This window comes from Etheostoma spectabile, chromosome 18 (assembly GCF_008692095.1).
Source record: "Etheostoma spectabile isolate EspeVRDwgs_2016 chromosome 18, UIUC_Espe_1.0, whole genome shotgun sequence".
Lineage (NCBI taxonomy): Eukaryota > Metazoa > Chordata > Actinopteri > Perciformes > Percidae > Etheostoma > Etheostoma spectabile.
Window position 1 is genome coordinate 13742209 of NC_045750.1, and position 24874 is coordinate 13767082.

The 24874-nt window shown below is 39.8% G+C and overlaps 1 protein-coding gene across 2 annotated transcripts; it reads right to left on the reverse strand.

Moving 5' to 3' along the window:
* Nucleotides 1–1111: 1111 nt before the first annotated feature.
* pinx1 (PIN2 (TERF1) interacting telomerase inhibitor 1) lies at nucleotides 1112–23441 on the reverse strand. 2 transcript variants are annotated; one of them, XM_032543288.1, is made up of 8 exons: nucleotides 23408–23441; nucleotides 22549–22658; nucleotides 22366–22458; nucleotides 21146–21227; nucleotides 20353–20445; nucleotides 16326–16408; nucleotides 1236–1955; nucleotides 1112–1199 (listed from the first exon to the last, which is right to left on the reverse strand). In XM_032543288.1, the coding sequence occupies exons 1-7, from the start codon at nucleotides 23424–23426 to the stop codon at nucleotides 1269–1271; spliced, it is 1167 nt and encodes a 388-aa protein (XP_032399179.1). In that variant the 5' UTR covers nucleotides 23427–23441; the 3' UTR covers nucleotides 1112–1199; nucleotides 1236–1268. The 2 variants fall into 2 exon arrangements, with proteins under 2 accessions (XP_032399179.1, XP_032399180.1); XM_032543289.1 differs by lacking the exon at nucleotides 23408–23441 and adding an exon at nucleotides 23267–23328 and having other exon boundaries at nucleotides 1112–1955.
* Between the last annotated feature and the right edge of the window lie 1433 nt (nucleotides 23442–24874).

Sequence of the window (24874 nt, forward strand, 5' to 3'; positions counted from 1 at the left end):
ACATGATAGCCTCATCTGTTAGAGAGCCAAATTCTTTTTTTGTAACAAGGCATCTTTAATTTTAAAAAGAACCTGGAACTGTATGGACTAATGGACTATGTAATAAACTGAATTTAATTCCATGACTTTACAGTAAAAGAAGACAATAGTAAAAAAATATAAACAAAAAAAGCCCACCTGTGAATCATACCTACATCTTAGTATTAAAAAAGGAACCAATCAAAAAACGCAAAAAAACGCTACGAGGAATGCTATGTTGCTTTGATGTATACGATGTGACATCTGTAGTTTCCCTTTTCCTCCTTTGACTCATGCAACCTTGCTGAACAAACCTGGCTTGTTGAGAGTTTGTCAGTTAAGTCAAAGAAAAGATTACATAACCTTAGTAGAGGAAAGGGTGACTGTTGTGAACGCCATAAATCTTTGATGGCATCCATTGGTATATGTTTTTAGATTACCTTTACAGCATAGATTCTGTACTTCTCAACAAAAGTAAACCCATTTCTCCTCACCACTCTCCTGTTTCCCTTAAACTCACCTACATTTCACTCCACCTATGAAGGGGAAAAACAACAATCAAACATACGTGCATTGGAATTTTGGATTTATTTAAAAACAGAAGGGATTTTATCCTGTTAAAGCACCAAAGTTTGTCGGTTTTCTTACATTTCATAAATGTGTCAGACAGACCAATGACATCTGTTTATATTTTGGCAAGTCATATCACATCAAGATGACTAAGTCTGTGTGCTTCTGTTGTTTTTGCAAAATCAACAAAAACTGTCTCTGGGTCACTTTCTATCCATTGTCTGAAGAACTGGAATAAGATGGTTTAACTAATTGCTTGCAAGGAAATAAAACCCAATTCGAATGCTAAATTAATAGTAATGATGATGCATATAAAAAGGTGGTAAGACACAATAATAGCATTTGAAAAAAATACATGTTTGCTAAACAAAAACAAAATAACCATTTTTCCTAATCAAGCAATATGGATAAATTTTATTCAATAAGAGACACATGGCAGCACTCAAAGTATTTCTAAATTTGATGGGAAAACTGACTCATTCAAGAAAGAATGCCAACTTATGTATGAATGCATTGTAGATAGATTTTATCAAATGTCTAAGGTTATTAGACTATATCTATACAAGACATTAAAGGCAATCGCTTCGTACACGTGGGCCCCCATAATCATGTTTATGATAATACGACAACATGAGTATCAAGTTCCCGATTGCATTGGAGGCAATTCTATTAATTTCATTCTATTCACGACGTTTCTTTTTCTTGTCCTTTTTGGATTTTTTCTGTACTACCTCCTCCTCGTTCTCTTTTGCTACATCGTTGACCTCCTCTCGTTTCTTCTTCTTTTTGTGAACAACCTCAGATTCTATAGTTAGCTCCTCAGTTGGCCCGTGTCCATTTAGAAGCTCAGTTTCTTTTTGGTGTTTAAGCTTTTTCTTCTTCGATGGAGGCAGCTCCGCACACTTCTGCTCCACGCCAGAGGTGGAGCTACAGTTCTCATTTGTAGCTCCTTCGCTTTCAACAATTTTCCTCTTTTTCTTCTTTTTCCCTGAACGCTCCTGCTGTCGGTCCTCATCGTCCACTATTATGTAAGAAGGAGCAGTACTTTTCTCTTCAATCACTTCCAGCTCATATGATGACTTTTTGCTCTTCTTTTTCTTCTTCTTCTTTCTGGACTCTTCTGAATCATTGTTGCTGATGAGGATGGGACTGGGTTCCTCAGATGGACCTGGTGTCTCGTTGGTCTCCACTGAGGGTGCTGTACTCTGGTCCTGTCCACGAGCCTTCAACTGAGCCATTCGCTGTGCAAAATACTCCTGCATAGTGAGAGTACTTTTCACAGTATTGGTGATTGAATCTGTATCCAGTTCAAAGGCAGCAGGAGTAAAACTCTCCGCCTCACCCTGAGAATCATTGCTGTTGTTCTCCTGGACCAAAACACACACATGAGAAGACACAGTTAGGATATAATGCAGCATTTAGGGGATCTACACAGAAATAGACAGACACACAATGGTGGACTGAAGAGCTTAAGTGATCGTCAATCATCGTGCCAAGATTAACCTGGCAGATTTTTTAAGATTTAGTGAGTAAAAAGAGCCCCAAATAGGATATTGCGGTAACAATAGGTGTTAAAAGATCATCTTAAAATAAGCATCACTGGACCCAATTGTCACACATGTGACATTTGTCATCTTCTTACAACACAATGTAGCTCCACACACCCAGCTGTGTGTCCTTGCAGAATCAGGCCCACAAACAGCCATCTCTCAGCCTGAACCAAACCATACCTTCTTTAATAAATAAACCATTAAGTGGTGACAGTGTACAGGATGTATGTATGTATGTATGTATGCATGCATGTATGTATGCATGTATGCGCGCACACACACACACACACACACACACGGTAAAGAAATATTTACATTGCAAGTTTAATGTGTGAATCAAAGCTGTAAAATGTAAAATTTTATTACACAATATAGAACACATAAGATACAATAAATGTGCAGTCAATAGCTCTAAACCGTCTCTAAACAGTTGAGATTAAACCGTCAGGTGTTTGTTTAGTTCAATGTTCATTTCTTTATCTCTAAAAGATCACTTTTTTTGGCATTGGGCCTGTATAGTAAAGTGGCACCGTAGATACAGACAGAAAACATACAGAGCAAGAGAGGGTATGACGTGCGATAATAAACTCTTGGAAGCCAGGACACTCCATTTTTCAAAACTCTGTTTTGTAGAGTAGTTAAGCCATTGTCTCAAATATCTGTCAGGAAACTGTGACAAGAATTTACAGTATCTGTGACCACTATTCTTCTTGGCTAATGCAGGTTTCTGGTGTTTGGCATAATGTCATCTTGATTCTGAGACAAGACTTTTTTCCCCCCCTGCAACATGACATACCTGTGCAATGTTTGCAACACTACAGGCAGGTGTCAATTTGTGAACCTCCTCAACGTGCGTATGTCAAAAAGTATAGCAGCATCAGATGATTTCTGTCAGAACGACCCATTTTGGGATGAAAGTGGAAGAAAAGTGGAGAAAAAAAAGGCTTCAACAGATTCCAGAGAAGCAGTTAGAAGGTGATCCCTGGGTGTTAAATACACATAAAATAGTGATAAAGGAGAAAAATGCAGTAGTCATTTATTTGTTTTGGTAAAAAATGTTTCCAATTTGTGGACGCAAATCAATTTGGTCACTGACATTATTAAACAGGGACTACTTTACAACTGTGAGGTACAACAGTCTAGTTTTTAACTCTACAGCATGAACAATTTGTCACCTTACCCCTGCCACCCATTCGTCTTCATTTTCCTAATGGCCTACTCAATGCATAATGATTTGTCCAGAAGAATACAGGAGCTCCTCTTGAGAATCACATTAAACAATGCAGCTCTGTGTATTGCCTGCCTCAGAGATGAAGTGGACGGCATTTTTCAAACCCTACAGATTAGAGATGAATTGAAAACAGTGTTGTGTCGAGTCACCTCATGGTTTGGCCTTAAAGCTTTTTACACTCAGATTACACTTCTTTGACCCTTAACACGGATTGAGATAAGACAACCTAACTGATAGCCTGGTAAAACAATGTTAACGTAGATCCAAACAGGTCTTGTGGGACAAAAATAAACTGAAATGTGAAGTGACGTTACTACATATACTGGGCTTCCTCGTACATTGCATCTATATTTTTTTCATAGGATTACCAAAAGTGCCAAACTAGCCACCAGGGACTTCAGTGAAACCCTACAAGCTATTAGTCTTAACCTGCTAAAAGGCTCTTCATTGTTTTGTGGCCTAAAATATTGATCAATATGGTAAGAAATGATTGCTCCGTAAATAAACCCTGGTTCAATACTTTCAGGCTCTAAATTGTATAAATGACACGCATGTAAAACCCTTATTTAACATGAGTTACTGCATATTCTGTTGACTGCATTCCATCTAAAAAGGATGGATTCAGAAGCTTCACAAAGTCATGAGGCACCTGATTGAGGCTATATGACAAGGCAGGTGTTAAAATGGACTACAAAGTTTTCCGTCACATCAGACCTCAAGCAGAAAGAACCCCAACTTCTAACAAGGGGGACAAGGCCCTTCAGTTGCGGTGCCATTAAACAAAACTTTCCAACTTCCCAGAGAAAATCTATACTCCCTGTTACTGCACAATGGCATCCTCTCTGCTTGGGAGAGGAGATGGGGCTTAGAGCTGACTGCGCCAAACAACATGTAACTGGGATTTGGGAAGATGGCTAGGGGCCACTTTAGAACTGCCTGTGAAATTACTCTCAAGAGAGGGAATGGGAGAATGAGCGAGGGGCAAAAAAGAAGAGAGTGACTGAGAGAGAAACATCTCCTTCATCAAGAAAGTGGCTGGAACTTGGTCCGTGGTTCGACCTCACTGCCTGGGGATCTCCATTAGACCCTGATCTGACAGGACACGCATGCGTGTAGTATGGATATAAACCAGATCCAGTCAGCATTACTGGCAGCCCTGGAGATTTTTGTTGGGGACTGTTGAGGGCAACATGTTACTAAGAAACGACACTGCAGCAATGTTTGAGATCTTCTTTCCCTATTTTCACAACTGCTGATTTTCTCTGTATATTATCAGTCAAAATTTCTATTAATGCCATAGTACAGTGTACAGCATGAAAAACACTCAAACCAGAATACACGTAATATACAAGCTTTATCATAAAATATTTTAACATAAAATGGAAATCACACAAGGCCAGTAAAGGAATTTGTAATATAATACCAAAATGTAACCACTGCAGTATCAACTTCTTAAGATTCATAATTGTCTTGTTTGTGTGTAGCACTAATAGATAACAAAAATCTACACTTTTCTTCAAGACCAGTGACATTTTCTTCTTTAAGAATTTGAAAATGCCTTTATTACATAAATAAAATGGGAACTAATTTACATTCCTGATTCATCAATAATGGACAGTCAAATTACTACAGAAAGTCTTACGTTGGAGTCAGTGGTAGCTACAAAGTTTAAAAAAATTAAAAAAGAATGGACTCCAAACCTCAGTTTGTCAGTCACTATTATTACTCACTTAACAGATTAGGTGAAGCTCTTGCAGCAAAAAATTAAAATGTACATATAAATATACATTAGTGTAGTAAAGGCAAGTAAAACTTTCTCATGCCATTAGATAATGCTAATAGGGATTTAGCTTTTTTCTTTGTGTAATGCCAATCCTTAAAGAGAAAAGATTTAACATAACTTGTTTTACTATTTAAAAACAACCAAATTTTGAATTTTTGTCCTATGATAGCAAATGCACAAAAGGAATTTGCATGTAAAACCAACAGCTCCAGCTCAAGAAGGGACGCAACCAGTTTATAATTTACAAAATCAGTTAACATAATTGCTGGAACTACAGATTGAAAAAGGCAGTCCCAGGCTACAACACAGTGGGGTTGGAGAACACACCTACATCCAGCCATGTCTACTCCTCCTCCTCCTCCTCTTCCTCCTCCTCCTAGAACCCCAGGAAAAGGATGCGCTCAGTGCACTGTGTGCAGTTCTGAGATAAGGCTCCTTCGGCAGAGGAGCGGTCTGGCTGGCTATCGGGCCCTTCCTGCTCCGCTCTCTCCCCTGGCGGGGGCTGTGCAGGGAACACAGGGAGGGCCCCGCCGAGGGTCCCAAAGAAAAGGAGAGGGTGGGAAGACATTCAACAGGCCGCCTCCTTCAAGACACTCCAGTTATATCTCTCCCTGCTAATGTAACCCATGGAAAGCCAACGGTAAGACGTGTGCCAAGGTGCCAAGATACTGAGGCCAACATATTCAGGAGGAGAGTCAATCAAGCCAGCAGAGGGATGGTGGAACAGATGCACTAGAGTGCAGGAGAAACTTTTTCAACCCAACAAGATCAGCAGAGAAATTATGTAGACTTGGCTAGATCTTAAACCTTTATGGGGCAAGACAAGCTAAAATTACATTATCGATCCTTTTAGGCATGTTCTAATGTTTCTAACAGTCTTTGCTAATACAGAGTCATATTCAATTAATCTTCCCCCTACACTGTACAGCTACATAGGGCACAGTTAAGTACTAGACAACGTGAAAGTAGGCCTACCTAAGTAGTAAATGATTTGGATTTTGGGACAGCTTAACGGCTCTGCATTTAAAAAACATCGCCCTTGAGTGGACCTATAGTGTTTCTATAGTTTTATACAATATCTGTAGAGATAAGTACTGGTATGTGGCAGGGTTGTTTGGACAGGAGGTTAACCTGCAACATGTCCCTGAAATATAGCAAACTATAACAGTGACCCTCAAAGGTAGGGCTGCACGATTATGGCCAAAATGATAATCACGATGATTTTTGATCAAAATTGTGATCACGATTATTCTCAAGATTTGTTGATTTTAACCAAAACAAATTTTATTGTCACATAGGCTTTTTATAACTGCTTCACATCTATATTATGTTACATTCTTCTTATTTTGAAGTTGTATGTTGTATAGACATACAGCTGCAACACACGCAAATGAAAATTAGCTATTTTTTTTAAATTTATCTCTGAGAAAGCTCCTTCACTTGTTTTCAACAATAACTGATTAAAAGAGCTAAGGAGAGAGGGAGAGCTACTCACAGAGCGACGGCTGATCATTATGAGCAGGTTCAGCACGGGTCGAACGGCAGATACACACGTCGCGTGTATGAAATTTCTGTATCTTCACTGCGCTGCATTTTTATGAACTATGATATTCTGGCCATGGGTCACATCTCTGCCCGGGTCCAGGTCCAGGTCCGGCAGCTCCGTCTCACACGCTGTCACTCTACCAACTGAAGTTAGTTGCATTCAATAACTTCTTCTGTGTTCTTCATTGTGGCGGCCGCGATAGCAGGGTTACCAGCGAAAAAAAATGGTACAAATACAGGTTTGCCTCTCATATTTAACAATATACAGCTGTGTTAACAATTAAAACTGTAGACAAATGTCATAAGTGTGGACTGGCGCCAATGTGTGGCGGGGATGCGCGTAGAGAGAGTAGAGAGATCCAACACAGCCACGGTTTTACAGAAGAAATGGGTAATTTAACGCAAAATTAAACCATATCCACATAAACAACATTGCAGCGGATGCAAGGACATTAGCACCGGTGCGTCCTAGCGGAAAAAAGTTACTCGAGCCCTAGAGCTTGTGAGCTAAAAGACGCTAACTAGCACCGCCACAGACTAGCACTGCTCACTGCTGTTGTCTGAATAACACAGACGGGACAAAATGTTGCGTTTACTGGTAAACCTTGAGACCGACATATAAACAACTGCTATCTGTTGAATTTTCCTCTCGTTACTCTGTCCTCTGCAACTGTTTACATCTAGAAACTAAGCCGCGCGATGCAGGAACAACTGTGACTGGCACATAATTAGACAGTGGATTACGGAGGGGTAGATTGGCTTTGCAAAAATTAAAAAAAAAACGGAGCGTTCTATGAAATGACGCATTTAAAAAAAAAAAAAATCACATTATGTATCTGCGTTTTATAACTGTTAAGACAAAATAAGGAATCTGAAGAAACCCATCTTAGTCATGAGTATTTGCCATGACTTTTATAGACTACATGGTTAGTTGCAGCCCTTTTTCTAGGTATCAACATTAACAATCACACTCCTTCCAATTGTTATCAGGACCACAAAAGGTCCTGTATTTTGTAAAGCCACGCATTGGTATTTTTGCAGCTCCAGTTCCATGTTGTTGCGATAGGTACCTCAATCTTGACAAGACTGAGCTCCTTTCCTTCCAGAGAAGGGCTCTCCTACCCCGTACCTTACTATAACAATTGCCATCACTGTGGTAATCCCCACCCAGAATGCTAAAAAACTGGTTGTGAAACTTGACGACCAACTCTCCTTCACTGCCAACGTTGCTGCAACTACCCGATTGCGTAGATACATGCTACATAACATCAGAAGGATATGTCCCCTTCTAACGCAGAAGGCGGCATAGGTTCTGGTTCACGCTCTAGTCATTTCACATCTAGACTACTGCAACTCCCTCCTGGCTGGCCTGCCTGCATCTGCCATCCGGCCCCTGCAGCTCATTCAGAAGGCAGCAGCTCGACTTGTCTTCAACCTTCCCATGTTTTCTCACACTACACCGCTCCTTTGCTTTCTTCACTGGCTACCAATTGCCTTTATCTGCTTCAAGACACTAGTACTTGCATAAAGGGCCACCAATGAGCCCCAGCTTACATCCAGGACAGGGTCAAACCCTATACCCCAATCCACCCACACCGCATTAGCCAACCCGCTTGCTGCCTCTTCACAACAAGGAAAATCAAATCACTCAACGAAATCCTGACTGTTGCTCAGGACTTCTGTCCTGACTCCTAAATGATGGAATGAGCTCCCCTTTGACATCAGGACGGCCGAAAGCCTACGCATCATCTGCCGAAGGCTAAAAACATATCTCTTCCGACTGCACCTCAGATAAAAAAAAAAATTATATATACACTATATATTCTTAAAGCACCCATATTATGCTAATTTTAAGGTTCATAATTGTATTTTGAGGTTGTACCAGAATAGGTTTACATGGTGTAATTTAGAAAAATATATATAAAAAAAAACCATAGTATTTGTGTTGAACTCCACATTGCTGCAGATCCTGTTTTCCCCCGTGTATTTAGGTATCTATTTTAGCTACAGAGTGAGAAATCTCACTTCTTTACTATCTTTGTTGGGAGTCGTACATGCTAGTTTTATAGAAAGCCGTGCAGATTTTGAACAGCTCACCCCAAGACTGAAGGCAGAAGACATTCAGAAACCTATATCTCACTCAAAACAGCATTAGATGTTTTTTTTCCCCTTCAAGTTTCTATGCGTGTGGAAGCATCAGAGACACAAAATAACCCCCCAAATCCCAGAAAGGGATTTTTTTCATAATATGGGCACTTTAAAGCTGCACTTTCATATGGCTATGTAGTTCTGCTAAAGCTAATGTACTTGCACTTACTTCTTGCTGTCTGTAGTTTGCAGCTTCAAGATTGAAAGCATTGAATTGAAAGTTGCATTGGATAAAAGTGCTAAATGACATGTAATGTTTTTATGCATTAGCCAACTTACACATAAAACATGTTTACGTTAACCCTTTAGGGAAAAAGTCAAATAATTAATTTGTTAACATTTAATATTAAAAACTGGCTAATACCCCCACCAGATTAAAAGGTGTTAGTTAAAACTAAGTTGACTGCTTTTTTGGTTTTAATTGGGCACTTCATGGTAGCTCCAAAACCAACAGTAACCAGGCCAGGTTTTTCTTCGCACAACCAGCCCCTTTAGACTCTCACGGATAAATTATGAAAAATGGTGACTGGTTATATGTGTGCTGATAAGTTCCACTGTATTTATTAAAAGTTATGAAAACAAATATGTCTCACATTTCAAAAGAGGTATAACGTCACTTTCTGGCTCAAACGTTAGTTAGCATTTGGCAAAGCTGCAGTTGCCCATTTATTTTCTTAAAACTGCATGTTTGCATTATTTGCTCTTTTTCCAATAATTTCTAGCCAATACTGGTTGGGTCTGTAATTGCATGAGTGTGCCCTCATTGTCCTGCCACAATAATAAATTTGGCGATACTCAAGGTCTATGGATCAGGCCCTGATTAGCCAGCTGTCTCTCCCTGATGAGCACACAAGTCCAGCGAGCCATCCTTCATGAGCATGATGTGGGCGGACAGAAAAACAGGTGGATACCTTATTCCCTGGTAAATAAGCAAACCGTTCGGTTGAACATCAATTTTTTTAAATAATGTCACTGCCGCCAATGTGATCCAAACTGTTACTCCTTTTCTGCAGAAATTATTTACACAAGGTAACAAAGTTAAAAACTTTAAAATTATGTATTGTAAGTACATTAAACGCCACACATGGAAGCTTCCATAAAGCAAGACTTTTTTCTAAAAGGCACACTGTGTGTGTAGTTAAGACAAAACACAAAAAAAATGGGATTTGAAAAATTGCACTTTGTGCCCGGTGTAAGAACGTTTATCATAAGTAACAAATGAAGACAACATTATGCATGCAGCATGACTGCCCTGTGCTTGTTCAACATCGCAAACGCTTGCCGAGAATGCCCCCCTCAAGAGCATAGGGTCCCCTCACCCCAACCCCAGAGAGGAAAGAAACAGTGATTATTTTTTTCTCCACCTGTGATTTATTAGATTTAAGAAACAGTGATTAAACGGCAGTCGGCAGCTGTAAACAGCCGAGAGGGCTGGAAATCTTTGGGCGGTCAGCTTCACCAGGCGGTAATTACCCCAGCCCCATGTATTCTAGCTTAGGCCTGTAACTAAGAGACGGACGCCCTCTTTTTCTTTTTTCTCTGCGCTAATCTGTAAGTGTCAGTGAGCTGGCATGGCCAAGAGGGAGCAGTCCACAGAACTGCCAGGGAGGTAGGTGGTAGTGTGTGTGTGTGTGTGTGTGTGTGTGTGTGTGTGTAGCAGGGGCTGGAGCTTGGCGGGTCTTGATATTTTCAGCGGTAGAGGCAAACGGGACCGTCAACAAACATGCTCAAACACGCTTGAGGCAATTAGATGTTATCTTAGAAGGCATTAGAGCTCTTCGGCTTCACAATAAGCCCAGCTCCCTGTATCAGTGCACTGGCCTATTCAAACTGCGACGCATGCACGTGCACGATGCACGTTTTCACCTTTCAACAGATCAATGCTGAAGTTGATGCAACAACTGAGAAAAAAAAAAGAAAAGCTCTGCTTTAGTGCCGTATTTTTATTCATACTGGCAATTGTACAATGAAGTGGAACTCAGCAGTAAGTAAAGAATAGTCCTGGAAGTGTAAACCAACAGGTCAGACACTTAATCCTGTGAAGAAGAATTGAAGTTCATAATAAAGCTGCTTGATACAAACATACTCAAATACATACAGTACTCGCCATGTGTAAAGCCATCTAAGCCACCCTTTATTAGTTTACGCCACAATGATGAAATAGTTAAATTAACAGTAATGGAAGAAAAGGGACAAAAAAAGAAGTTGTCAGACTGCTCACTTGCATGAAGTCAAGATGTAATAAAACAGATGTTTTAGTCAAATGATTATAGCAACTAAAGAGAGGTTGGCATTGGATGCCTCATCTACTGTGAAACACTTTTGAGTTGAAGACCATTTCTGTACTGAAAAGACATTTTGGCTCTGCGCTGTCAGCAAAGTTTCACTGCCGACTCCGCCCATCGACTCCCTGGCGCCTTGCAGACGCATCTGCCAAACGCTCGAGCCCCCAACCCGCGGCGCCCCTGCCCCATATTCCTTAAGACAGTGGTATCAGGGGAGCCCCCGCTGACGTGCGATCTTTCATGTGGAAGACGCGTGGGCAGGAAAAACTTGCAACAGGTGCCACCCGATGAGGCCTGATCCTCAGCCCTTTGTGCCTGAGCAGTAGTGGGAGTGGGAGAGGCCGCAGGGGTCACGCTGACCCGAGAGCAGGGTGAGCCATACCGACTTTCTGACTGGAGGGTTCAGACGTCAAAACAAGCCTTGTACCAAATTATACTCAACCATTATTCTTCCCTGACATTTTTAAGGAGTACAGAACAAATGAATGGGTTGATGTAACAAATTTGATGCTTTTAATATCGTATCTGTGGACTGTAAAACTGAATTCTTTATAGATATGAATGTAATTGTTTTACTGTGCTGTTTAAGAGGCTGAATCAGTAAGCTTGAAATAAAATTTTGCTGATTATAAAATTACACTTGGGATTCTTAACAAAATCTAAATCTGGTAGATTAAATTAAAAAACTGAAATATTGAACTCTAACCTTTTCTTTAACATTTATTACAATGGCAATTTTATAGTCCTAATATAGTTTTCATTAGAAATAGTTTTTTGTAAAAAGCTGTAAAAGGAAAAACAAAAACAAAAAAAACGATAACTGATATGTGTCTTCTTTTTTTGTTTTAAACACCCAAAAAGAAACATTGAAGCAAATGTCTTTTTTTTTCTCTTTTTTTATAAACACCCTCACCCCCTTAAAGACACAGAAGCAAATGTAGGTGGAAAAATAAAAACTATGGCTTGTTTCCACCTTTCATCTGAGCTGGCAGCTTTAAAAAATGACTAACTTTTGTTGATGTATGAATCGGCGAGGAGTCTATTTATCAGCAGGCCCTTTGCGGTCGCCCGCTTGGGTCCCTCAAGTCACAAGCCGCGTCGCTCCCCTTTGACTGATTAATTAGCCAATCAGAGGACATTTTTCACTGGGCGGCAGAATGGTTTATTTCAGCTAATGCCGGGCTTTCGAGCTGAGGCCCGTTGGAGCCTCGTCGGCTCTTTCGGCCTGCCTGAGTGGCCGGGCAGAGGGGCAAGGGAGATAAATCAAGCCGGGCTGGCCCTCCATGTGGCTCCCCTAACTAAACCCCCTGAGAAGGGCACAGTGGTGGAGAAGGAGGAGGAAGGAGATGGGGACGCAGGACGGCCAGGGGCACTGCTCGCCCGCCGATAAGCAGGGGGAGCACATGGCTGCCAAAGTGGCTTCATTTAGAAGTGGCCGGGCTTTTTGATATCTCGGCAGAGAGAGCCTGTCGTTTGTCATACTGTGAGTAATTGTGTTGAGGGGCGCAAGAAGAAGCAGGAGATGGAGGGAGCTTGCAAGCGTGGGATGGGTGATGGATAACAGAGAGCCATGTAGATGGACAGGTGCTCCACAACAACTTGATAAACCCTCCCTGGTCAGGGAGTGTAAAAAAAAGGGTTTTAAACATACATTTTCAGGTGTCTACGCACTGAGGTGGACTGAGGTTATTATGTTTATCACTAAGGTCATAGTGGTAGTGTCGTACCTGACTGCATTATATTGAGGTGTTTGTCTTCGCTATTTACATACATGAGGGCAGAATATTAGAAACGGCTCTTAATATAACGCAGTCCAGCACAACACTACCACTATGACCTTGATGCTAAAAAGTATAAATTAAACATCTATGACAAGTTTCAAGAGAAAAAAAACAAAGATGATAGATAGGCATCATAAAAGAAAAACTTTATGGCAGAACAGTTGTTTTGGATCGCGTTAGATTATACTTTTTTCCAATTTGGATTGTATTAGATTGTAGATTAGAAGAGTATCTAAACTGTATGTTTGGAATGATTTTACTACTTCATATATTCTTCAGTAACCACTTCCATTTTTAAGTAGGGCTGGATTCTGAAACTCAATTAATTTTGAATAAAGTCTGAAACTTTGATGATTAAAGTGTTAGTTATCCAAACTTGACAGTGATCCGCTTGCTTAGGCTTGTTCAGTTATATCTTATCAGATATCTAATAATGACATCCTAAAAATGTTCTAAATAAATGCATTGAAAATAAATGTAAGCCTCTGAGGGACTTATCGGATGTGGGCTTGTTTTGTTGTCACACCTACTGTACTGTTGTCTTAGAATTAGAAAATAAATCGTACATTAAAATTAAAACATTTTACAAATTTAAGTTAAAAAGAGCATGAGTTTAACCCAAAAAAACATTACTATTAAAACATAATTAAAAAGACAGATGAAACAATTATGGATAAAACCAAGTGGCTAACTGAAGGGGTTAATAATCTGTCCATTGGGCTCATTTGGGCTTTTTAAACACATCAAGTCCTGCTTTTGACGAACAGGGACAGCTGAGTGCATGAGTGTCTGCGTTTCAGGGAGCGTTGTGAGCAGCGATAAGAGGCAAGCAGGAAGCACATCACTGCAGAGGAAGGAAAACCCCAGCAGTGGGGGACTGGTGGAAGGGAGGCTGGAGAGACAGCAGTAGGTGGTGGGTGAGGTACTGGAAGATTCATGAGTGGGAAGGAGGGCATTTCTGGATAAGCCGATCCAGATTTGGTTGGGTCCCCTGGCCTCACTGCTGAACCAGAGCCCCTAATGTTTAAACAGCCACTAGTTAGTAGTATAACCCTTTATGGTACGGAGATTGTTCCGAGTGTCTAAATAGCAGAGCATAATTTGTGCTGTAATAGTGATGGTGGACTACTGTAATCACAGATCAGGGTGCGCCGAAGGTCACTTGCAGTGTCACTGACACACTCAGAGGAGATTCTGCACAATGCCTAGAGCTTGATTGGTCCATCACCCTCTTTACCTCTTCCCAGTAACCTCAGATGTTGCTGGGCTTTAACACAAGGCCTCATGGGATGCCATTGTGATTGTGTTCAGTGTTTTCGATATGGTCAATGGTGTCCCTCCTGGCTGACAAATAACAACCCATAACCAAACGATTAGGGAGAAAACGATGGTGTGTATTGCTTGCATTTCCAATGTTAATCAGCCAGGGAGTGGAAGCCATTGTGATGTTATGGCACGGCACCTGCGGGGGAATAGAAAAGGTTTTTCTCTTGCAATTTATGGATTTGAAGATGCCAATTTCTTCAAGCCAAATGCTTGAGATAAACAGGTGGAAGCCAACAAGAGGCTTTTCTCTGTCTGACTCCAAAAGCTATATTTGTCATTGTCCTTTTGGCTCTGTATGGAGTCAGCAGAACTTGTGACACCAAAAGTACCAGTTTATTGAATGATGAAGATTTATTAATTTATAACAAAAGACATGGAAGTTCTGTGTCTGCTTGTGTCACTACTCATGTCTTTACAATGATGTTAATATCCAAAACATCTAATATCTAAAAATGTATTTAAGGTTTTCTTTTTGATAGATAAGCCAAAGGAACTTACTAGCACTGGAATGCAATTTGCACCTGTCTAAGCCTGTAAGCTACATTTCAAAAAGCACGAGAGCCAGCATAACGCCAAATGGCTACGTGATGTTTGATGTGACCTAACACCAATGCCAGAAGCAAAAAAAAAACTTTTTTGCAAGCATCATTATTTCAGATTTCCGCACACCTCACCCCAATTTTGAATTGCCTTTAATAATGCCCCCTGGCATTATAACTACCTGATGTGAGCACTCCAAGACAGAAGTAGAGAAGAGGGAGAGTGCAGGGTGAGGAGTAGGGGGTAAGAGTGCAAATCCTTTAACTGGATTTAGGTGCTCTTGCAGGCCTCAGTGGCCTGTTGGCAGTGTTAAAGCTGCACGATGTGACATTGGTAATCTAGGGCCACAGGCTGCTCAGGAGCTTGGCGCTGTAGAAGCACAAGGACCACATGATACTGCAGCGACTGATGGAGGCATCAGCACCAGTGGTAACTCTTAATTACCAAGACAGAGGCGGATAAGCTCGAGCCACCTGGCTAGAGGTATGCCATCTCCTCCCCCAGTGTACACTTGACATTGACTGGGTTAAAAGAGATCACAGGCCTTAATTTAGAAAAGTAGTTTCACTGCAAAAATAGTCATTTACAGCTTGGATTAGGAGTATTCTCTACTGATCTTTTGTACCTGGATATACTGTAGTGCCCAATATGGCATTTTTCCCATTAATGGTACCTGCTCGATTCAGCAAGACACTGCCGTGACCTAACGTGTTATTTTTGCTTCTCGACATGTGGCTGTTACGACAGCCAGAAGACAATTAGCTACAAAAGATGCTAAACAGCAAAAAAACAAAAAATAAAATAAAACGCTGGCTAAACTATTTCAACAGCGAGTTTGTTCAGGACACCCCTAGTCAGTCACAAGCAGTGATGACGCAGTGAATAGTGATGATTCTCTCCGACCAATCAGTAGTCTGCAGGTTTTCATGACACTTTCTGGTATCGACTCAGCTTGCTTGGAACCTCGACTGAGGTGGTACTAAAAAAAAAAAAAGTACCCGTTAGCAGGTACCAGGGACTTTAATAAAACCAAAAAAGACCAGTCAACGCGAGTTGAGTAGGTACCATGCAGTAGAAAAACGCCATAAGAGACTTAATGGATCTAATGAATAATCATATATAACAGGCATTAGTCATGTCATATTTCCTATTTTGGATATAATTACTACATAAGAAAGTCCTAGAGACAAGTGCATCTAATCATAAATTGACTGTAAAGTCGATCAGCTGAACACACTTTGGAACTATGGAAATAAGTTATTTTCACTTTTATCTTGTGTGAACCTGTCTGTGTAGACCTTGCCGCAGCGGCTGTGGGTTCAATTCCCACCTGCACCCATTTGCTAAATGTTATTCCTCCCCTCTCTCTGCCCTTTCAAGTCTTAAGATCTTCTATTAATTAATGGCCAAAAAATCCACAAAAGAATCTTTAAAATTGTTTTTTTAACTATGTCCAAAGAAGAGAGGAAAATATCAGCCTAAATTATAAGGCCAGACAGGTTTTTCTGTCTCATTTCGGATAATGTATGTAAACTTGATGCCGCTTACCTGCTCTTTGTCATTGGCAGGTTTCCCTCTCTTCCCAAAGATACAGTTAAGGTCCGTTTTGCTACGGGAGGACAGGTCCTTTCCTAAAGGGGGGAAAGAATAAATTAAAATCAAAACTATAGATATGTTTGACATATATAAACAAAAGTAATTCAAACAAGATCAAATTATACAGAATCCCCTATTCACAAGGCAAAGCATTAACGGCATCAACTAGTGGGTTTTTACATTTTCAAATGTACCAAAAGGTAACGTTTTCCACAACACTCAACCCACCCACAAAATTAATTATTTAAAAATGCAGACATCTAAATGTGTGTGTGTGTGTTGGGGCTAAAAGGTAGGGAGAGGTGGTCTCTTGAGCAAATAAATAGGAGATTTGCGTTGTTTGCTTTTTGCTCCAGGGATAGAACGGTAAAGAAAAATAAACAGATGACAAGGTCTGCCACGCCACACCTCCGGATTCCCATTTTCAAGCCGGGCCTCAAAGACTCCTGGAGCACACAGTCCTCTGTCTCAAGCCCAGGTCCTGTTCGTACAGCTGCATCCTCTTCCTTCAGCAGGGCTCTGATAACATTTGGTTATTTATTGCTTTTAAACCTCTATCTCCCCTACTCTTAGCTTTGAAAGTCACTGCATATGCAAGTCTAAGAAGTAAAACCAAGAACGTATGTTGAAAACTAAAATAAATTAGATGGGGGTGAGGAGCGGAGGGGTGACTGTAGTGTTTGTCATCTAGTGAACTCAGGTCAAACATAAAATTATGCCCAATCTGACCTTTCACTGTTTGGATGAGGAAGTAGCTGTCAAAATTCTCAGGCTTTTAGAGAAAACGTTGAAAGGTGGCTAAATGCCATTACGCAGGATGAAGCATGTACACTGCTGTGGTGCATTGGAAAGTGTTAGCAAATACATACTGGTTTCCAAGGAACAAGTGTCAGTACAGATAACTAGTCAAACCAGACCAACAGATCACTGAGGCTCTACAGAGAAATCCACAAACTTAAAAAATTAAATAAACTTGATGGTGTCCAGTCATATCAATGTCAATTAAAGTCAAAACTGGTGGTATATATATGATGTTTCTAAGGAAACAAGTAACTTACTACCTGTGGCCCGTAGCCCCTTAGTATGATGATATGCTGTAGTTCATATGGTCTGTCATGTTTTCAAACCTTTCAGACTCATACTGGCTAAAATGCAAATATTTGTTTCGTTAAAAGCCCCAAGACTACGTTAAAGCCAACTGCACAGAGCAACGGATGGAGAGCTGTAGTTTAATTCTTAACCATCAACCACCCTTGCTGCCGTGACAGGGGATAGATGAAGGTAGCAATTAAAACTGGGTTACTGGTTTATGCTGTGGGCCCCAGACCTCAGCAGTGGAGATTTTGGTGCCTCTCCCCACAAACAAAGACCATCAATCCTCAGCGCTGGCAGTAAGGGAACCAGCCTGAACAGGATATCAATAAAAAAGTAGGAGCGAGTAAGGAGGAGGCCTGCGCTGAGACGGAGAGGGAGATGTTTGGGAGGTTCTTAAGATGCTTTTGTGGCCACAGCATTTTTTTTGCATCGATGATTTTACAGATATATCAAATTAACTAATCAATTAATAACAAATGCCTAGACAATACTAGTACTTAAGCAAGAAAGCATGGCATTTAGTATCAAATCACAGACTAAGCTAATTATGTTTATTAAATATTTCTGATATGAAATCAGATATAAAAAAAAAAAAACAGTTAAATTCAATGGTTGACCTTTGTCTGATCTCTGCACATCTAGAACTATAAGTAGTATCTGCCTTTTCAACCTCTCATGTAACATGCTTAGCAACACTAAATCTATTACTAAGCCTAAACTTGGCAACAGCTTCGCAGGGAGGGGAGCCGGCATCGGAGCAGTCAGTGGAAGCATGCAAACAGGCGTGGCTGGTTATGTGTTGCCAAGTAACCCTTTGGTTGCCAATGCCAATTTAGACCACGAGGCAATGCCAACAGTAGGAGATGATTAGAAAAATTAATTAATAAAACAAGATTATAGCTATCGAATACCATGGCATACATATTTTCTGCATATAGACCTCCATTTTAAAACGGACAGTTTAACAGTCAACGCGCAGTTTATGATAGTTTATGCCTGTCAGACCACTTAAGGCAGGAGGAAGACTCAAGTTTACAATCAAGTTATGCATCGTTTATGGACAAACGAGTAGTGCCAGCGTCCCGTCTGTTGCATGACAACAGTTGCCGCCTCTTCTAAGTAGAAGTGGTGTTAAGTTGCCAAAAACAGGTCTAATACCTACAGAGCCACAAACTGGCTCAAGATTGAATTCCAGTGTAAACACATTTTCCCCTGAACTGCCTCCTGCTGTATTCTAACAGTCTGAGAAATTAGAGATAGTGAAAGAGAGTGGGTGTTAAATGTCTTAATGTAACTAACAGTAGCAGTGTCAGGTGCTACTTGCTCTTTAGATTCCCCCTGACATTTATAAACAGCTGGTGGTGATAATTGAAAGGATTTTCTCAAATGGATTAGAACTTTAAGTCATGTAGGATCAGACTTTATTAGATGAAAACAGGTTGGAGTGTTTCTGTATAGCAATAGAGATCAAAACAGAAGTGTAGCAATTCAATAGGCTCACAGTTTGGTAGGTTTCACAGTACTAGATATTAACAAAATTTTACTAAAAAGATTTCACTACAAAATGCAAATAATATCTTACACGTTCTCATTATGCTGAACTGTCATTAAGAAACTTAACTAATGATAGAGGAATGCATTTATGATCAAAGCAGCAAACATATGCAGACTCCCAATACGGGACATCAACCGAGGCAAGCGTTCCTTCGTACAAGTCAGAAAGATAGAGAGTGAGGGCAGAAAGCAGAGCGTCTGGAGGAAAATCATCGCACTTCTAATATTATTTTTTTTTGACTTTTTCTGGCTTCTGCCAAATTAAGATCATAAAAACAGGGTGAGAAGGAAGAGACCGAGGCCAGATCTTATCTGGCAGGGTCATCTATTGGGTCACACAGCCTCTGGGAGGTGTTTTTGGGGGCCAGTAAATGGATATGCCAGATGCCCCAAACAGGAAACAGGAAGTTGCTACTGGCTCTTCCAGGTGAGGCAAAAGTTGAGATATTTGTTTTCCCATGTATGTTGACCTGATGAAGTACATCTGAGCCCAATAACAACAACAAAAAAATGATATATGAATTACTTTAACACGATATTTAATGAGCTTGCACATCTATTCTTGCATTCGGAATTACTGTATTAAAAAAAAAAACTCACATTAATTAATATTACCACGTATTGCTAGTTTGCAAATATAACACAAAACACTAATTATTAATGAAAACTTTTCTTAATCTTAAGAAAATGTATATAACTCAACTATGCTCCATGCTCAAGTAAAGCAACTCAGAAATAAAGTATAGGGTGCTGGTTATTCATTTTGGTCTCCAGTGGTCCTGAACACCAAATTCCTCCTTGTACCTATCAGTGTACTGGCCTTGACCAGAATATTTTGACTTCCTGACGTGTAAAGGAGTAATGAAAGTAGAAAGAAGAGTTATTAATAACCTCCCAGAGCACTGACCGGGCCAACTGACCCAGCACAGGCTGACAGAGCTCTGATCAGCATCTGTGGTCTGAGCCAAGTGCAAAAGGCTCAACCAGGGGATAAGGAGTATTTTTGTCTGTCTGGGTTGATTGTATGAAAAGTGGAAAACTAAAAACGTAGAGGCATACACTTAAGTTGTTGCTGGAAGGAACATTTTTGCTAGGCCTAAATTAGTACACGGTTGCCTTGAAACTATTTTATCTAAAACAGAGATACATTTTTCAGGAGATAATTTCTATTATGCGCTGAACTCGTAATTCAGAATGGCTGAGTTTGTTCCAGGATACGAAAAGCTAATCAATGTAATGACTGGTGAGAATGAGAAAAGTTGACCCTGCGTGCACATTTCTCCGGAGCTAGGTTTATCCCTCAGACCTCCAGCAGTAACGATAAACTCACCCTTAGTGAACTTCATGTAATGGACCCTCTTTTTGGAGGTCTTGGACTTCTCTTCCAAGCTGAATCCTTTCAGCTCTTCTGGTGGTGGAGGTCCTATAGATATTTACAAAATAATACAAAAGAAAATATGTCCATGTGTAGTTACAAATTCATGTTCATCATAATTGCACATCTTTACCAACTCGAATAAAACAGTATTCTATAAATGCTACGTTTCCCAGAACAGTGATAAAGACGGTTATTGTATGACAGACACAGCTTTCTCTTCTAAATGTTGCAGTGCAGCACCCTCTACTGTCCAACCAGCCAGCATTAGCTGCACTGTAATTTGGTGTAGTCGTGTAGTTTAATATAGAGCCACAGTGTTGGGAAGGTTACAACTGAAAGTATTATATATCGCATGTTACATATTGCATGCGAGGGGTCATTCAATGCTTGCTGGAGTTAAGTATACATTGATGTATCAACTTTAGATACTATAGTGTCAGTCATACCATATTCAATTCAATATGTATGTATTCTATGTGAGTACATATATTTCTATATTACGACCCACTAGTTGAAAAGAAGTAGAAATGTAATCACAAATATATACACACAATAGGCAATATCCATTTGCCAGATCTAATCAACTATTTATAGTCACTTTTTTATCAATTAAAACATTTTCTTTAATTAGTATATGAAGAACAAGTGGCACTGGTTTGAAGAGTACACACACTTGACCACAACAAATAAATTCTCGACCCGTAAGTAAACAGGGCACTATATGCACATTATAAACAATACATACCATTGCCGCTGTTTTGACCATGGCAGTTGTTCAGTTGAGCAAGAAGCTCATTAAAATCATCTTGGTGGGCAATCCAGTTATCCTGTGAACAGACCAGATGTCAACACAACAGAACCGGCAATTAACTTCAAAAGTAATACAGGAGATAATTATGGATTTTTTTTACTCAGTTGCCAGTTTATTAGGTACACCTAGCTAAAACTAATGCAATCTAATACAACCATCCTGCCATAAATCCTCCCTTTGTGAAGGCTATAATGGTTTAGGTGTTATTTTTACTTTGTGACCATTTTGAAGGATGAAGTGTGCGGTGCTGTTAAATTGAATTGTGTAAAACTGACAGGGGTTTATTATTTTATTACAGCCCATTTATATGAAAGAGTAGTTGTATAGTAGAAACATCTCTCTGTATAATGCAATATTACTATATACTATGGTGGATTTTCAGTATTAATGGGTTAGCCTGACTATTTGTGTAATCATTTACATCTAAACTGAAATAAATGTAATTTTAGAGAGTGTAATATTCCTCAAGATAAATGATAAATTCAAGTAGTTTAAATAAACCCCCTCAAGGCAGATAAAAATATACTGCTCCCATGCATTGAAATCTACATCTACAAACAGCTTTGTGAGAGATCTAATCACTATTTGGATCTAATAACAGGTTCTCTTGGAAAATCATTCAAAAAAAGAAACTTGTGTTTTTTGTACATGTTAAAGGCTGTTTTTTTCTCAACCTGGACACTAGCTACATATGTTTTTGTGTCTAAGTGACTGGCGGGAACAACAGTCTTTGACATTGGTCCAGTACTAAGCAAGACTGCTGCAGTGTCAAAACAAGCTGCAATATAATTTAATAATGCAATTGTGCAGCTTGTATTTACCTTCACACAAGTGCTTGTTTTGCCATTGACAGGCTCAGATTAATATTCTAAGTGTCTGACAACATTATAGAACGGATTTCTAAGGAGGTCAACCTTTCTGTTAAAGAGTATGATCTTTTTAAAACTTTTTTTAGCCCGTCTGTGGCTGACGGTTATTACTGGGCCAATTTCAACGATTGTTGTTGCTATCAGTCACTTACATACACAAACATAGGATAAAAGGTTGGAAAAAAAAACAGTAGTTACCCTTTGAAATGAAAAAAAATTGTGGAAAAAAATGCACACAAAATTATGTTTTGTGTGCATATGTATTAAGTCAAAGTGTGTGCTCACCTCGCAGCTGGCACTGGTTCCAAGACCATAGTTGTTGTTTTTAAGTTTTACTTTGATATGGTCAGTGGAGCCTTGCTCACTTCTGCCAAGGCCCTTAACATGAAAAGAAAGGACATAACATTGACACAGATGCTCACCAACTCATTCATACACTTTTGACCCAACCAGGAAGATCCATCTCACCTTGCCCTTGGACCAGCCCATTCGCTCCAGCATCTTCTGACCGAATTTGGAGTCATCCTTACTCCAGCTGCTGTTCCTGGGGTCAACAGACCACTTCTGTTTCCTCCGGGCTGGATAGAGAGAAGCAAAATCATATCATGAAAATCATCCAACAAAACATTACACGACACGTCATTGTCCTGATTATTATCTGGGACAAGCAACTCGCACGTCAATGCGACGCCAACTAGACCTTAAGTGTGTGTGCGTGTGCACGCGCGCGCGCGCACACACACACACACACACACACACACACACACACCAAATAAACACACAAACATCACACACACACACACACACACACACACACACTTAAGGTCTAGTTGGCGTCGCATTGACGTGCGAGTTGCTTGGCCCAGATAATAATGAGGACAATGACGTGTCATGTGCATGTAACTTCAATGGCTGACAACTGTCAACGTTACGGAAATCAGAGCAGAAGCAATGCTTAAAACTCATGCTGAGAACCATTGGGAACAATGTCAGTGCCATAGCTTACACCAAATATGTATAAAAAAGGAAATAAATAAATACAAATGCAAGGCGATTAAGCACAATTCAGTTAGCTAAACTGAGCTAATGAGATGTTTCTGCAGTGAGATACAGAGTTACAAGAGAAAGCACGTGTTTACACAGACTGCTGTATCAATGCTAATGCTAGCTACTTGAATAGTTTAACAAGTACGGAATACTTTCGGAAGAAAGCCTCTCTATAGCTGATTGCGGCGGGTTTCAGCAAACATAAAACATATAAATTCACGTTGTTACCGTGAAAGAAACAGGGAAATATCCGTCAAAACTCTAAGATAAATTTACGTACGCTCAGCAAGCATAGACATCTTGTGGTCCTTAAACAGCTAGACGCAGGTCGCGTAGGGTTTCCCAAAAATATGCCTGAAGACAATAAATGCCCCATGGATGATATGACCACGCTGGTTGTGTATGTCTTAAACAAATCAAATATTTTCATGTGTCATATTCCATACGGATGAAAGTATGGTAATTATTATATTATTCTAACAATTATTATTAAAGTTATTTTAATAATATCACTGCAAATGATTATCTCAGCCGACAGAGAGCGCCACAGCCACATCATGAAACATGCTACTTGTGCTGGGTCACTCAGGTTCAATGAACCCAAAACGACAGCCCAATAATATTATTTACAGTATTTTATATTGATATAATATATATCATCTTCTTGTATTTATATAATGTTAGCATTCAACAGAAATGTAACAATTACAAATGACATTGTATAAAATAAACATATATTGTCCTCAAAACAATATTAACATGTCTTTCAATAGCTATACAATACCATTATATGTATTTTTGGTCAGCCAATCAGCTGACATCAGTCCACTAACTTTTTTGTAAGCTCCACCCAAAACTTACATATGATCTGCCCAACTCAAACAAAGTATTGCTTAATGTGTTCTTGCTACAACAGCCAATGTCATAATGTTTTTGCTGATGCATGTGATGCACGTAGGCCGCCCTCAGCTGTACAAGGTTACAGTGTTTGAGCTTCTTTTTGTACTGAAACAAATATCACTGTGTTGAGATGTTCATAAGCACATGAGTAGACAATCATCAGTTTGTCCTCCAAATACTCATTTAAACTAAAACTAAAAAATATTTTACTGCCATCAAAAACACTTGCCTTCTGTAACAGGACAACACGTCCAACTGGACTGTCTGGAGTGGATTCACATAAATATGTAAGTCCCCTCATGTAACTTATAACCAACATAGAAGACAACATACTAACCTAAATAAACAACCAGCAACCAAGGCATTAGTAGAAAGCTAAAACTACTAGATGGTAGCATCAGTAACATAAGTGGACAGTGGTAGTGGATGTTTCTGGGTGGTTGCTTTAGTCTCATCTTGAAGTTGCTGTTAGGGTGTTACAGTGTGTTAAAGTTAACTGATTCCAATTAAACACTGTAAAAATGAGTGTCATTGAGCAACTTCTGGGTTATGAAAGCTTTCTGGGAACACTTATCAGCCCTGCGAAAGGGAAAACCTTTAGGCTTGATATGAGGGTGTGTTTACATATCTTGTGTGACTAAGGACATAACACATAGGCATAATATTTATTCCTCCCCAGGAATATGATTAGTGTGTAGTTCTTTGAAAAAGGGTCAGCTTAGGTCACCTTCAGGATTTGTTTTTCTCAGGAAGGAACCACAGTTTAAAATGTTTATATTACTAAACAAACTTTTGCTTCCATGTTAATGACAATCGTAAATGCCACAGAATCTCGTCCTATTGCACC

Bases quoted from the DNA above. Each gene is read 5' to 3' on its own strand.
- pinx1 (XM_032543288.1), bottom strand. The intron at 21,228-22,365 runs GTGAGCACACAC...GTCTGTTCACAG, and splicing joins GAACCAGTGCCAGCTGCGAG to GATAACTGGATTGCCCACCA. The intron at 20,446-21,145 runs GTATGTATTGTT...AAATATCTATAG, and splicing joins TGGTCAAAACAGCGGCAATG to GACCTCCACCACCAGAAGAG.